The 15,508-nt window shown below is 41.4% G+C and overlaps 1 protein-coding gene across 1 annotated transcript in view; it reads right to left on the bottom strand.

The window, feature by feature from the left end:
* LOC110967615 (protein diaphanous homolog 1) overlaps positions 1–7,248 on the bottom strand; it is a 49,965-nt gene extending 42,717 nt beyond the window's left edge. The window contains exon 1 of the mRNA XM_051954707.1: positions 6,487–7,248. Coding sequence (XP_051810667.1) covers positions 6,487–6,585 — 99 coding nt within the window. The 5' untranslated portion in view covers positions 6,586–7,248. The remainder of the gene's footprint in view (positions 1–6,486) is intronic.
* Positions 7,249–15,508: the final 8,260 nt, after the last annotated feature.

Here is a 15,508-nt window from a genome sequence, read left to right as displayed (position 1 = left end):
AAGACATTCAAATTGTCACATAGTGTCAAGAAGAAAAATAAATAATGTTCCATTGTAAAAGTTAAACCTAAAGACTACTCTGGAGTCTACTCTGCAGTATAAAATATCAATTACAATCATTTCATAATTAATTTAAATGAACGATTGAAGCAATCAGTGCAATTCCAGTTTAATAAAAATTTGGAGGAAATGTCACTCAAGAAAACCGCCCAGGAACATTATGCTAACTCCACATAATGGCACAGAACAGAAGAGTCAAAGGTTTTGGATGCCCTGAATGTTCAAAATGCATAGCTTGAGTTAATACATCACACCAGATTAATAAACATCACACACTGTCTACTTAGTTTTATAGGAGAACCCTACTAGCATTATATAACTGGAGCCTTGCCAAACATTCCAGGTAGAATTTACTCTCTCAAGTTTCTGCTCCAGGAGCAAGTAGAAATTAATATACTACTCTGACAGTAATTGTGTGGAGCATATCAAGCAGAAGTCTTGTGCAGAACTGAACTTCCTGTTTCACGCTGTACCCACAAAGTGTCTTTTGATGTACAGTAGTCAGAAGACACAGGCTTGTTCAGATTACTGCTGAAGTCTGAAAGAAAACAAACAAAAAACAAAACAGACAAAAAAAAAAACAAAAACACCAGATTCTAACAACCACCCAGGTGAAGGTGAGATTCCATTCTAAGTGTGGTATTCAGTGGCGTAGCGGCTCCGCATTCCACCGCGTGCCTGCCTCAACAAATTGGTCACCAGCACCTTTATTACACAACTCAGCTCTTCCATCCAGTCAGAACAAGCTTCACAGAAAACAGCTGCTCCTTTCTGATACGTGGAGTACAGTAAGAACACAGTAATCATCATGCCCACCCATGAAAGATTATTCCAACAAGCGTCTTAATCGCATAAGATTACTGGAGTCTGGACTTGCTTTTTTGTCTGACTTGGGGATGAATGTAAAAGTATTGACAGAAATCAATTCTTAAGCATCCAAGAAGTAGTGCTGGTTAAAAACAATATTTAACCCCAACTGTCATTTCAATGATCCAGCACTAATCCTCTTGAAATTGGCTGTTGCATCTGCACCTCTTATCAGTGAACGTGTTACATCTGTGCTAAATATTATGTGTAAGCAGTGAACATTTGTTCTAAGCCGATTAGTGGTTTCTGGCCTCCGAATATTCGGATACCAAAATTAATATCCGGATAGTGCCGTAGCGAACAAACATTCGGATATTCGGGTCCAGCCCTAGTTGTAAGCAAGAAATTTTATGGGATTCTACTTTTCTACTTTTGTAATTCTTCCTGAGTACCACTGCCAAACAGCTACACCAGCTTGCCAGCTATATATCGATATCAGAGCTGTCTCGTTTGTGACCTTGAAAATGAGGTCAAGGTCACCAAATGCGAACTTGACCTGTGTCTTATTATGGTACACCTGTGTACCAAATATGGTGAGGCTACGTCAATATTTTATCGAGTTATCGCGCGGAAACCAAATTGTTACAGACAAGCAAGCAAGACCATGCAGCTGAAAACAATACCTTCCGGAAAACGGAGTTCTGCCGGGCGGTAAAAATCGACTGCAGAAAGATCAGTGGGCAGACTTACAGTTTCTGCATGTCTGTGGTCAAAGTGATAATAAAAGTACATGTCTGTACTTATTGGAATTATCTGGTACTATCAGAGCATGCGTGAATAGATGCTCTGCAATTCTCCTGTCCTGTGACAGTAATTCTCCTTTTTACATGTCTAATAATGATGCTGTAGCAAATGGGACAGTTCTTTTAGTCGTTATGTAGTTGATGTAGGGTTTACATTTGCCCAAAACACCCAGAAATGTGTTTTTTGTATACACCACATTGTGTGCTACCTACAGCTTCATAACAGTGCTGCTCATTTGTTGAACGTGAAAGAAATTGGCGTTTCTGCCAGCAATGATGAGAAGAACTTTATTCAGCATCTGTATTTTTTTTATTGAACTAACACATCAAGAATTTAATCAAACTGATTTTGTCCATCAAAACTCAACTGGGAGATCAGTGCAAATATACAGCCCTCTCAAGAAGTCTCTGAATGGTAATCATACTTTTCATTCAATTAATTTTATGAGTACATTCCCTTTGAATTTGCATAGCAGTATTGATCTCTATGTTACAGCATTCATTCATGCCCACATCAGATCAGTTATGTCATACCAAGAGTTCTATTATTGACTGCTAATGTACACGACTTGCAATTAAATCCCAGACTCAGAGTGTGACTACAGGTACAACATGCCTGAATGTTTCAAATATAGAGAGAAATGTTGCAGAAATTCTCTGCTGCATGATTCAGCACGCATTTACCCTGTAACCACAACGTTTTAGAATCAAGTCAGTAATTTTAGCTTCACACCACCTGTAACTTGTTATTATCACTGACTTGACTCCCATTAATGCACATTTTCTGTCTTCAGTAATCTTCTTATTGGCAACTCTCTTTTCTAGCTTCTTTCCCACTCTTTCTTTTGCTTTTTTGTCACACTCTTCTCACTCCCTCTCAATTTGTCTCTCTTTTTCTCTCCCTCTTTGCCTCCCCCAGTTCCTGCTTACTGATGGCTCACTTGCTTTCTTTGCTCAGCCTTGCTCTCTAAAACACTGTCGTTCACTCTGAGCCAAGAGGCCCCTGCCACTAGCAGTCCATTAACCACTCCAGTTTCACGCTGGCACTCAGTCATCCTATTCTTTAGCTCACAGTATGCTATTCTTTCCCTGAGATGTACAGAACAGGAAACCATGTGTCTGTGTGTGACTAGGTGTGTGTGTTGGGGGAATAAACCAGATGTGTGTAAAAAGAAAGAGCCAAAAGAGAGAAATTTTGCACCAAAGCAAATTTTTAACTGCTCTACTAGATTTAGACCACTTGAGTCAGACACAAGTGTGACTAAAGAGTCATGACCTAACCGCTTTAATTTGTGGAGTTCTCATAAATGAAGCATTTGCTGAGGTAGTTCCCCCAGGATGTAATGTAGGTGCACTACTGCACAAAGGCACATGCATGCACAAGACTTTATGCTTGAAGGAAGATGCACTTATCTTTACCAATAATCAAACCTGTAATGACAAAAACCAACATATCAACCTGAGTTTAGCCCTTAAACTCATGCCCAGCGGTGATAATCTGGGTACTCAGTTACAAAACCACATTCAAGTCAGACAGACACAGAGAACAACAATTATCCCATTATTTTAATTTGCATTTTTAGTTGCTCTTGTTGTGACTTAAAGTGCTTGACTGTATTGTGGTTGTCCTCAGAACGTGCAACACAAGTTAATGAACTTAGTTAAGGAGGGAGCAAATAATAAACATAGCCACAGATCATATAATGCACTATATGTGGGTACACATGTATAAATCACAACTTGATTTGTTTCTGGTTGCACAATGCAATTCCAAATGATTCTTAAAGCATACATTTTTTATCGCATGTATCTTCTTATCCTAAGTCTACATTCATAATAACATGATTGTTGATATAAAACAGTCAAATAAATCACTTCCATTATCTTTTATTAACATGGCAGAAGTCATACAACTGGAGGGCTAAGACTGCATGCATGAGTAAGTCAGCATACTTTCCAACTCTGTGAATATTCAACAAGAGAGAAAAATATGCTCCGCTTCATTTGGCAACAGCTACAGCAGGTTGGTTTTCTTCCCGTTCCAGACAAACTGTAATATGCATTTCCGTGTGTGAGGACACAGAGGAAAGAAAATAAATTACAATATTGTATGATGATTTCCAGAATTATTAGAGTAGGTAATATTCTTTATGATTCAGGTGTATTTATGTATGTCTCTGACAGCTTCAAACCGCTTACAGTTCTAAAATTACAGGTGAGAGTTCAATTCATTGTAGCAAACTGACAGAAATGACAACATGAAGTAACCAAAAAAATCTAAGAAAATGCAACAATCTCTCAGAAGCCTCAGAACAACACGGAAGTTGTCTGACTCACTCCAAATAGCAGCTATTAGTCTCTGTGACACCTAACATTCCTTATCAGGTTCCAAAAAATCTGTTTCTATTTGGGAGAATTCAGCAAATATTATACTTAAAAAAGCAGGCAACCTGCTAAATTCGACAAGGTGACCCAGAGCCAGAATGTGATCTCAAATTCACCTTGTATCCCAAACAGCTATCCAAGGCAGTGATCCCTGGCTAATCCACACCAGCCTGCCTGCCTGCTGGTTTGAGCTGGCACGTTTATGTCAACAGCATTCTTGGATGCTGATCCTTTCAATCTTTCTGAGTCTGAAGAACAGAGATAGCTCTTGGGGAACACAGCTAAAATAACCCGCCTTTGGTTTCAAACTAAATCCTCACGGTTTGTTCTGCTACTGATGTGAGCACAGTTAATAATGTTAATCATTCCTGCTAAACATAATTGCAGGTTACATCTGCCAAAAGCCAGCCAGTGAGTGAACTGAGACTGACTCACACACAGTCCCACACACAGCAGGGGAGCATTACACTACTACAGTATTTTTTTGTGGGGTAGAGCTACTGTAATCATTACAGAGTTGATTTTGAGGGCAGGAAACATCTGATGCACTCAACTGTCATAGGGCAGAATACAAAAATAAAAACAGAAGAAAGTAGAAAAATTAAGAGCCAGTCATTAATTCTACATTCTACAAATGCTGGTCATATCATTTTACAGGTAAAGTAGCTGAAGTCATTCAAACAAAATATTGAATGAAAAAAATCATCCATCCGATCTGTTTTCTCTAAAAATATGACCGTGCCTACTAACAGAAATGACAACTAAAACTATTTCACCAAGTCCCAAACGAAACAAGACACATTTGCACAAAAAGATGATTTGTGATGAGAAAACCCAGAGGCACACAGTGTCTTTTGTGCCCCATTATGTCATTATCACTGGAATGCCTCAGAGGAGGTGAAAGAAAAGCACGATGAAGTCATGGATAAGTCACTGCCACAGACAAGATAGCTGAGAGCTTATACCACACTGGAGGTAAAGTACAACAAGCATAACTCTACAACTCTTTACCTCTACATGAATGCTGACCACGGTATAATAAATGTCCTGCCACAATGGGTTCATATTTCAGAGTTAGTGGTGTCCTGAAGTTAAGGACATTCCTCTTTTTAAAGCAGGCCATCTTGCTGCAAAGACACAGGTGTGCACTGACTTTCAGACGTCATGCATGCAACAGCAGTCATGTATGCACTGTTATCTCTTAAACATTGCAAAACTGGTTTCTTTCACTGACTCATGTTTCCTTATAACCCTACCTATTTTTAAGTACAAATGAACCCTACTCTAATACCATGTCACTGATTACCACAAAAGTTTCTTTATATTCATCAGTCTGTCAGTCTTGTCTTTAAATCCGGCTAAAAAGGCTGCAAAAGCACAAACTGTATGTTCAGTACAGTACGGACAGCTTATCAAAGCTGTGCAAGCAAATTTGCACAGCTGCTTAAACTGTAGTACTGTGGCAGTCTTTGTGATCAAAACTACGCCTTTAACAAAGTCCAACTACATACCCAGCTGCTTGGCATACATGCCCAAATAGCACTATTTATGTGAAAGCAGAAAGCTTACAACAAAAGGCTTGAACAAACTGTTCTGTATTTAACCGAGTGTCATAACAATCTGTTTATGCTCATTCCTGTCAGCAGGATATAAAACACCTTTAACTAGGGGAATTTCTAAATTATGATCAATACAGGTTCTGAAAACTGTGAAAATAATGGTGAGAGTACATGTGTGTGTGTCAGAATTGTTTATTTGTGTGTGCATCCTCTATGGTTACCATTTGTCACTGCGCACAATATCAGTTTCCACCTGTTACCAGACATGACTAAGGAATTAAGTTACACAACAGTTTGCTCTGGCTGATGACAGACATCACTACTGGTGACTCTTCTGCTATCTAGACAGCACACACTGAATCACACATGTTGACACAGAGAGAGGTAGAACCCCAGTGATTAAGCCACTTTTGATTAGGTCACCTTGAGAACATTCCTGCCACACCTCACTGTAGAAAGTTGGTTCATTCATTTAACACAGTTCTGATTAAACGTTTTTGTCTTATGTAGTGATCAAAATACCTTTAGTCTAAACTGGAATATGTGCTTGTATAAATGTATGGGTTGTGAGTTCAGCTGCTGGAATTTATTGCAGAGTTTATGTCTTCGACCTGGACTGACTTACTGCTACTTTGACATGCATTGTGAGTCCTACGGGGCAACAATTCCTGCGCTATTGACAGCTGGTGAACAGCTTTAGGGGTGAACGTAATTACAGGTATGGTGACAGTTTGCTGCCCTGTCGCTTCAACTGAAACTTGAGAGGAAGAAAAATGTAACCATCAGTGAAGTTTGGTGCAATACTTTTGGGCCTAACTCCAGAGACTGTTGGCTGATAAAGGCGCAGCCAGTTGAAGTCGTGGGATACTCACAAATTTCTTTTTCGTATCTCCATCCTCGTAGTTCTTCTTTGATTTCTTGTCCTTCTTCGGAGCAGCTGCTGAGGCAGAATTCCCCGTGTGTTGATCCATATTTGAAAGTTAATCCGTCTCCTTGAATTGAGTGTCAAAATAAAACACGTGTAGCGATAATCTCCCCGCTTCCAGTACAAAGTTAATGTTTCTTTAACTTGCCAAAAAGCTAAATGCTAATTCCCTGGGGCCTATACTAGTGGCCCGGCTAACTAGCCACAATTAGCACCGTGCTGCTACTGAGTTGGTAGGAAGCCAGGTACACCAAGCGACCCTCTCGCTAAGCCACTTGTCTGTACCACTGAGGGAGGGAAATTCAAAGCGCAGCCTAGCGTCCTCTGGGCGAAAAGTACGAAAACAGCCTGTTGCTTCGATTAAATAAAAACGCTACTCTTTAACTTCCCACGTGTAGCACAACACAATGTTTTGCTTTTAGCAATGTGAATTTTAACTCCCGAAATTATGCGGCACTAACTGAGCTAACGTTAGCTTCAGCTAGGTTAGCTTAGGTAAAGTCTACGCGGAAAAAAATATATTTCCTCTTCCACGAGTTGTCTCGGCGACCAAAACACGGGCGACGAGCTGGTGTTACGAGTAACTCGGGATAACTTTGTGTCCCAAGTTTGTTTCCATGTTTGCTGGAAGTTTCGTTAACTTTTTAACCCCTGGGTGACAGCGGAGGAAGCGAATACGTCTCTAGCGCTGGCGGAGTCTTCCTGTTCTCCTGACAGTCTGGTCAAAGCTGGTCGGGGAGGAGCCTGTGCCCCACTGCTGCTGCTGCTGCACCTGAGAGGATTTAAGTGACAGCTCCAATTTAACTGCACCAACATGCCTCACCTCAGGGTGCACCACCAGCACCACCAGCGTCCCCAGACAGTGACTGGGTTTGCACTGTAAGTTTTGACTAAGAAAGATTGCTGTGTTTGCATGGCAGCACCAGCCAAGACTTGTGTTTACCTAGAAAAAGAAACACAAGGGATTATACCACAATGCGTGGTGCCATAACTGTGTTAATCTAAAATCCACAAAGAAAAGAATAAGAAAGGAGTCTAAAATCCACACAGAAGGTCAATTCAGATGTCAACAGAGCAGTGTAGTGGATTAACCCACCACCAGCAGGCAGCACAGGCCTGTTGATTTGAATGTCTCAGCTGGAAGGAATGACAGCACCAGTGCTGGTAGGTACTAAATGTACTATGGAGATATAAAGTGAACAACTCCCAGCACACATGATTGAGCTTAACAATAACCACTGGCACTATTAATCAACCAGTAGCCAGTCACTGGAAATAGCCTAATAGCTTTACAGTTCAGTAACAAATAATTTTAATAAATAAAAAATGTTTCTAGAGGCAATCTGAAGATTTTTTTGCCATTATTGTTTCATGATTTTCATGTAGCATATCATAAAATCTCCATGAGAGAGAGTGTATTGCCTGTGGGCTTATTAAAGACTTGTGTAGTCTCATCTCCTCTGCTAGCCTTGCCTCTGTTTCTCCTTTCACTTTATAGAGTCTTCTCTTGGAGAATCAGATTTTTTTTTATCTCCATGATTATTATTCTCTCAAAATTTAGGTGCATGATTGACCACAAAATCTCTACTCAGTGTTAAGTTGTACACTCCATGATAACGCACAGGCAATTCATTTTATCGCACATATTTTATGCAGCTGAGAGATCCTTCAGTGATAAGCTTCCTAATGAAATGTGGGTCATTTTTAACCTTCCTTTCTGAAGAAACCAGACCAATCTTGCGACTTGATTTCACTCTCGGTTTAGTGCAGGTGCTTTTGGTATTGTTAAAATCTCACATTTTTTACAAGTATGGCTTGGGCCCTTTGCCATTTTCACTAAATCTATACTGTGCATACAAATAAACAGGCTTTGGGCTCCACCATGTGGTTAAAATATATATGGCAGGTGGTGCAATGTCACCAGAACTAAAACAGAAGGAAACTTAATGTACTAGTAGGAGCCATTGTGATACCTCATATAGTTCTTTATCTTGATCCCTATGCATGTATTCAGCTGAAATATACAAAGCAATTGCAGTGGCTAAATCATTAAATCAAGAAGGTACATTGCCCATTCTAATGAATGTGCTAAATAATTGCCCAATTCTAAGCAGAATGTCTTCCAAATAACATTTATTTGGTCATCAATTATGAACCCAGCACTCAGCAAATGTGGCCCTCTGTCTCTTGTAGCCTAATGTCTTACTTCAGGGCTTTTGAAATCCAGAATTTATTTTGATTATGTACCACAGACAAAAATCATCAGCATGTTTAACTTGTCTCAGTGGAATTTTACATTTCAGATAAAGCGTTTAGGATATACTGAATGAATGGTCAATTTGATTTTTGACTCCAGTTCCCCTGACTTGGGTAATTTTGAGATATAATGTCCAATACTTCAAATGCAATGTTTCTCTTGGTCGCAGACAGGCACCAACCTGAGAGCACACACATCACACACACGGACACAACCACACGCACACACAGGCACAGGATTATAGAGATAGGCTCATTCTATCTGTCTTGGTATGTGAGAGATATTTTCCAACAACAAGATTGGAAAGGATTTGTGCATCACCAGTGGCACTGAAACAGACAACAGTTTGGTTTATCGCGCATGACACGTCATACTTCAGCCTCAAGTTTTCATTCTGTGGATATTGGTGTTATAAATTGGAGGTGAGAGGTTAATTAAAAGTGAGGATGCACGATAAGACATTGCAGCCCTATGGCACTCGTAAAAATGCCTCTACGGATGTATGAAATGATAAACAATTGGCCCTTTACATCAGCAGCTGCAGCATCAGTTTCAGCATCATTATTCATTTACAGGTGCACAGATGAAAAGACTGCCACTTCAAAGTACATTTGAATGCCTTTATGCAGCGATATAGGTCTACAATCTGTCATTTAATCATTTTTACAATGAACAAAAGGTTGGAAATCGTATGCTGGATGTTTCATTTCACAAGACAAGACAGTTCAGTTACAGTCTTACAAAATATTTTATACACACACAACTGTAGACCTTTTCTTGGTTGACATGGTGAATCGCAGTCTCATGAAAATTCTCATGGCATTCTCTTTGACAGTGCCGGTGTTAAACACTGTGAATGTGGACCTGAAACACAGGAGCCAGGTCAAATTTGTAGGCAATTAGATGAGTAAATATGAGCCTAGGAGCACACTGTAAAGGAATAGATTTGTTTCCATTTTGGGAGCACAGGAGGGTTGCGGCAGATGATGGATTGTTTTAGCTACCCGAAAGTACAGGGCAATGAGTCACTAATTTGATCAGGAATCATGCTGTTTTGTTTCCACCTGCTGTGGACCCACAACACTCTGAAGTGTTTTTTTGTTTGTTTTTGAGGTGGGATGGGAGTGTGGGTCATAGATTTGAAAAGTGGGCAACATGTGCCACAATCAAGTCATTAGATACCAGGTTATTTAGGCCTTAATGTGTCCAAGACAAAGAAAAAGGCAACAACATAATGTGTCCAATATGTGCAGCAGCAGTTCAAAGGTAATCCTTCACTCCTACTAAAAAAGTCTGACTAAAGAATCTCAGAGGGGTCTCTCGTTGCCTACTTGTAGGAGGTCCGGGCCTCTCTCAGTGACCTGTCATATGGCATGGAGGCGAAGAAAGAGCTCCGGAGCTGGCAGTTGATGAAGAACACAATGAGCAGCACCAACAGGAAAAGCAGTAGGCACATGACTATGTAGGTGATCAGGTCCGGTTTGTGGAGCTCGCCCTCCCGGAGCACACTTCCCCCTCTGCCCGTGGTGGGTCTCAGGAGAGCGGCCACGCTCACGGAGCCGCCGTGAGATGCGTTCAGGGAAGAGGGGGCGTGCGTGGTGGACTGGGCCATGAGCACCAGGTCGAAGTCTGAGGTGTCGGTGGAGTTGAGAAGGATCTGCCTCAGCATGGTGTCTGTCGGGCTCACCGGCTGCGTCGGTCGGCTGTAGAATGAAAAAAGAGACAGAGAAAGTTACGAAACCTGCTGACCTCTTGCTCAGGCGGGGTGTCCTATTTGTGATCCAGCAGCACTGATAATCAGAATCAGGAGTGATCACTGTGAGACAAAACTGAGCAACTGCTTTAAAGGATAAGAATTTTATGATCCAGCAATGCCTTTGCGCGCATTCAGAATACCTTGATGTCTACCAAGGTCACTGATTAAAAATTTGGACTGTTTGTACAGATCAGGACCACAAGTGAACATGAAAACGCCACAAAGTAGGCTGGAGTCACAGTAAAGTACCTACACACTCTTTGAAATGTCATGTGAAAGTGTGATTCTTGCTCTTTGTAAAATCCCACAGCAGCGTCACTTACTTTGGTGTGAGCTCCGAAGAGTTCCGCAGGTGAGCTGGAAAAGACAAAGTATCGGCTCCGCATTCCTCAGCGTCCCGGCTCTGTCTGCTCCAGCGCCGCCAAGGACGCGCCGTGAAGAAGCGGCGGGTCGGCAGCCTCAAACCTGCGCCCACAGACCATACGTCGCAGAGTGGGGATACGAACACGGCGTCTATCGTCACATCAAACAGAACTGGTCAAATCCACGTGTGAGGGCATGATAGGGTAGTTGTTAGGCAATAAATAGGCGATTTCCACTTGTTGGCTTTTAAATCCAAAACCGTCCTGTCTGCGTGTGGTTGAGCACAGATGGCGTTTTTGCAGACTAGGTGCTGTAATGACATCCAAAGGACTCTAAGGTCTGGCAGAGGTGGTGAAGTTCAACGACGACGCACACATGTCCTCTTGTGCTCCGTGGTGCGCAGTAGCTACCACAAGATCGCCTGTGCCTGTGCGTACAGCGCGCAGAGGAATCAGCGATTGCCGACCAATTTGATTGTCCTTTTATCCAGTCAAGGATCGATGCGTGTTGAATTGAAACTATCTACGGTCTGCCCTGATTTGCTCATCGACCCAGTGCCACTGAAATGAGGTGAAAGGAGGGATTGATGGAGGACATAACGCAGTCGCACACCGCGTGTGAACTGTTTCCTATCTATTCCCTGGGTTGCATGTGTGTGTGTGTGTGACAGAGACGAGAGAGAGAGAGAGAGAGAGAGAGAGAGAGAGAGAGAGAGAGAGAGAGAGAGAGATCAGGAGAGGGTAAGGATGGCGCGGGAGGCACGTCACTGGACAAATGTGTGTGTGTGTGTGTGTGTGTGTGTGTGTGTGTTGTGTGTATGCCTGTGTGTTGTGTGTGTGTGTTGTAAGAGAGAAAGACAGTCTCAAGAGAAATCCCTATCATCTATCTATCTATCTATCTATCTATCTATCTATCTATCTATCTATCTATCTATCTATCTGAATATAATTTTCAGAGTGATGAGAGAAAGCTGAGTCAGTGCCATTTCTGGGCCAGTGTGGGGAATGTCTCACACTGGGGAGAGGAGAGAGCAGGACAAGGTGTGATTTTGGTGATGTGGTTCCTGTGTGAACTCATAGGGGTGATTAAATTGTAAAATGGGTCTACCTGGAAGTCTGTTATGCGAGTCTGAAGGCCTGACTCATCTGAAACATCAAACTTGGACAAAAAGGAAATATATAACACACTGCTCCGGCCCTTTTACTTCAGTGTTTGGTAACAGCCTAAATAATCAGCCCTGACCTGCGTGCTTGGAGCATCAATGTGTTTAATCTCTGTGAAATACACTCGATATTGGTGTCAGACCTTGGTAAAGATGGGGGTGGGAAGCTAGTTTGCCCTTACATGATGTTTCGGACATGAGTGTGCATACAAAGGACCAGCCCCTGAAAGCTGTGCCGATCTGTTTCATATTCATCTGCACCTGTTCTGTCAGAACAGAAGGGCTGGCAAGCATAGAGACCAAGGACAGAGACGTACACACAAACACACACACACACACACACACACACACACACACACACACACACACACACACACACACACACACACACACACACACACACACACACACACACACACACACACACACACACACACACACCTAAATTTTAACCTTAACCTTCGAACCAAGTCTTGATCCTTAGACAGCCCTTTCAATAGGTGTGCACACCCATGGTTTAACACTCAAACTGGCTCCTACAAACGTAGCAAAACATGTACACACACTCACTATGCAATACTGTACACTGACCTTGAATTGGAAAGCAACTGTGACTGGCACACTGACACACACCATCGTAATTTTGAAGCAAACTGGTCTACAAATAGCAGACAAATATATCGAGGTGCCCCAGTGTGCCATATCAACTTTTTATTCGACAATAAAGAGGATTACAGTGGACCAGAGTTTGGTGGAATTTGCGCATCACATTGGGAATCTAAATACAGCCTAAAGCCTTGTTTGTATACATGGCGTGACAGCAATAATTGTGATGGCTAAGGAGATTACGCTTTATTATTGCTTTTTGGATGTGGCGCTGCTACAGGCTGCTATCCTCATCCGCATCGTACATTCACATACATATAGATGCAGGCAGAAAGGACGTCTGACCCATTTTTGGGAGAATTTGTGTGAGTGCCTTCAGTGTTATTTTTTAACAGTTGGAAGGCTGGAAACTGACCAAACTCACCCCTCATGATCAGATGATGTGGCTTTGTTGTCAGGAGAAGAAGAAAAGGAGAGAGATAAGGTTTGTGATATAATATAACATGAACGTTCACTCGTGCCTTACTCTGTGGATAATTGAGGCAGTTATCAGTCTTCGGTCATTAGCTTTTACATATGACAAAGGAATTTTGATGAGGATGAGTGAATTGTAATTCACCACCACAAACTTCATTAAGGGTCTCAACACATCAGGGGCCGCTTCTCCCTCCCCAATTCATATCAAGAAAGCTTTTTCATACAAAGTAATGGTTGCTCTTCTTCTATATGTTTGTTCACATGTTTTCAATCTGGGTCATATATGCACACCCTAACATAGAATAATGCAGCACAAGCTCTATGCATCACCTTTTTCATTTCTCTCTTGTGTGATCAGTTTCTCCTACTTCTTGCCTTTCCTTCCCTCCTCTCTCTTTCTCTCTCTCAACACCCCTTTCTCAGTCTCTTTCTGTTTCTTAATCCTTTTAATCCATAAAATGGGTGGGGGGACAACTCATCCATGAAGCACTGAGAACTCAGAATGGAGATAAACAACAAAAACTAAAAGTTTGGAGACTTTTTTTTTTTGGGGGGGGGGGGGGGGGGTTATAATTTTGTTTTACAAGAAAAAAAGAGGCTGAAACATGCTTAAATGAAGCTTAAATGAAGCTTAATGTTCCTGTTGATGGGACATAACCAAAGCAAAAGGCAAGCCAGGCAAGTCAACAGGGATTATGTATGTGTAGCCTACACACACCAGCGACACCACTCTCTTTCTTTCATATACACACTCTGATAAAACACACTCCTCTGCACTGTCAGCTAACTGGAGAATTGGGTCTGCTCAGGGCTTGTTATTTGTTGCTCTTATTTTCCATTATTTCCAAGAGGGAATGGATCAATGTTTATAAAATCTCCCCTCAAAGCCGTCTGCCACTATTTTACATCATTAAATTTCAGTCACCTCAAATTGTGCCATAGTAAGTGAGGGCAAAAAGTAAAGAGTGTAAACAAAAGGGGTGGTAATCTGCACTCGCAGCAGTGCTTTACTCAGCTGTTACTGCTAATTCCAAAATTGCTTGAGTCCACTGAGTTTTGTTTATTTTTGCTTCATGAAAGAGTAATATAGTCTTGTTGCTTTCCTCAGCATGAGCTCCACAGTGCAGTGGAGTCATTCACCACACAGGCAGGAGTCCAACAGCCACCCAAATATGCTGCTTACAGAGTCTATCCATCTCTTCTTTTCACTGCTTTACTGGCAGACTGGATCATGAAAATAAGGCGACCAAGGCCCTCAAATCATTAATGATCAATATTTATGAACAATAAAACCATCTTCTTTTGTGTGCTCAGGCAGAGACACACGCACACAGTTACATATGGCATCTGATAACAGTGATACCCCCAGGCAGACACACAAACGACTGAGTGAGACGAATTATGAAATGTGCGCATTTCTGCATGTGCACATGCAAACACATTTAAAAGAGACATCTGGCATGTATAAACCACAACCAGGAATATGCACAAATGGCTACACACTTACATAAACACAGACAGCAAGACAGACAGACAAGGAGAGAGAAAACATGCAGCTACACAACACAGACAATATGATCACTAATGGCTACACAAGCAGCTAGGCCTCTTTAATCTCTTCTGTCAATACACTTCCATTATCTGTGTGACTGATTTCCAACAAGAGTCTTAAACAAAGAAAAACTGTGACACGCAAATGTCTTGCCTCTCATTTTCTGTAATTGTGTTCATTTTCTTCGAACCGTCTCCTCTTTGCCCTTGTTGGAGAAAATCATCTGGCAAAACAGGATTTCTCCCTGTCTACGCATCAAATGCTCCCATTGGCAGAACTCAGACGCTGTACAATTAGTCACTTGATTATCTTGCCAGAACTTTTCATCTTAAGGAGGCGCAAAAGGACAGACATTTACTTTCTCTCATAATAAAATGGTAAACATACTAAAGATGAGTAGAATCTGACACACACACACACACACACACACACACACACACACACACACACACACACACACACACACACACACACACACACACACACACACACACACACACACACACACACACACACACACATCATACATATGATAAATGTGCACATTAATTCATTCGGATTTTGTATGTCCAAAATATAGTGGACTCTGCACAGCAAATTGTACACAGAAACTTTTTTTTTTTTTTACAAAGTCTACAGTGAAATCATAGTAAAATTACTTATCTAACTGCAGTAAATGTTAAATAAATGCAAATCTGACTCATTATACCACCGATATTTATATCTACTTGATCTTGTTTTACTGCAGTGCAGGGTCAAATACACAGTTTATTTTACACAATGTAAACTCAGATCC

The sequence above is a fragment of the Acanthochromis polyacanthus genome, chromosome 10, assembly GCF_021347895.1.
Source record: "Acanthochromis polyacanthus isolate Apoly-LR-REF ecotype Palm Island chromosome 10, KAUST_Apoly_ChrSc, whole genome shotgun sequence".
Lineage (NCBI taxonomy): Eukaryota > Metazoa > Chordata > Actinopteri > Pomacentridae > Acanthochromis > Acanthochromis polyacanthus.
This window is presented reverse-complemented; position numbering and strand designations above follow the sequence as displayed.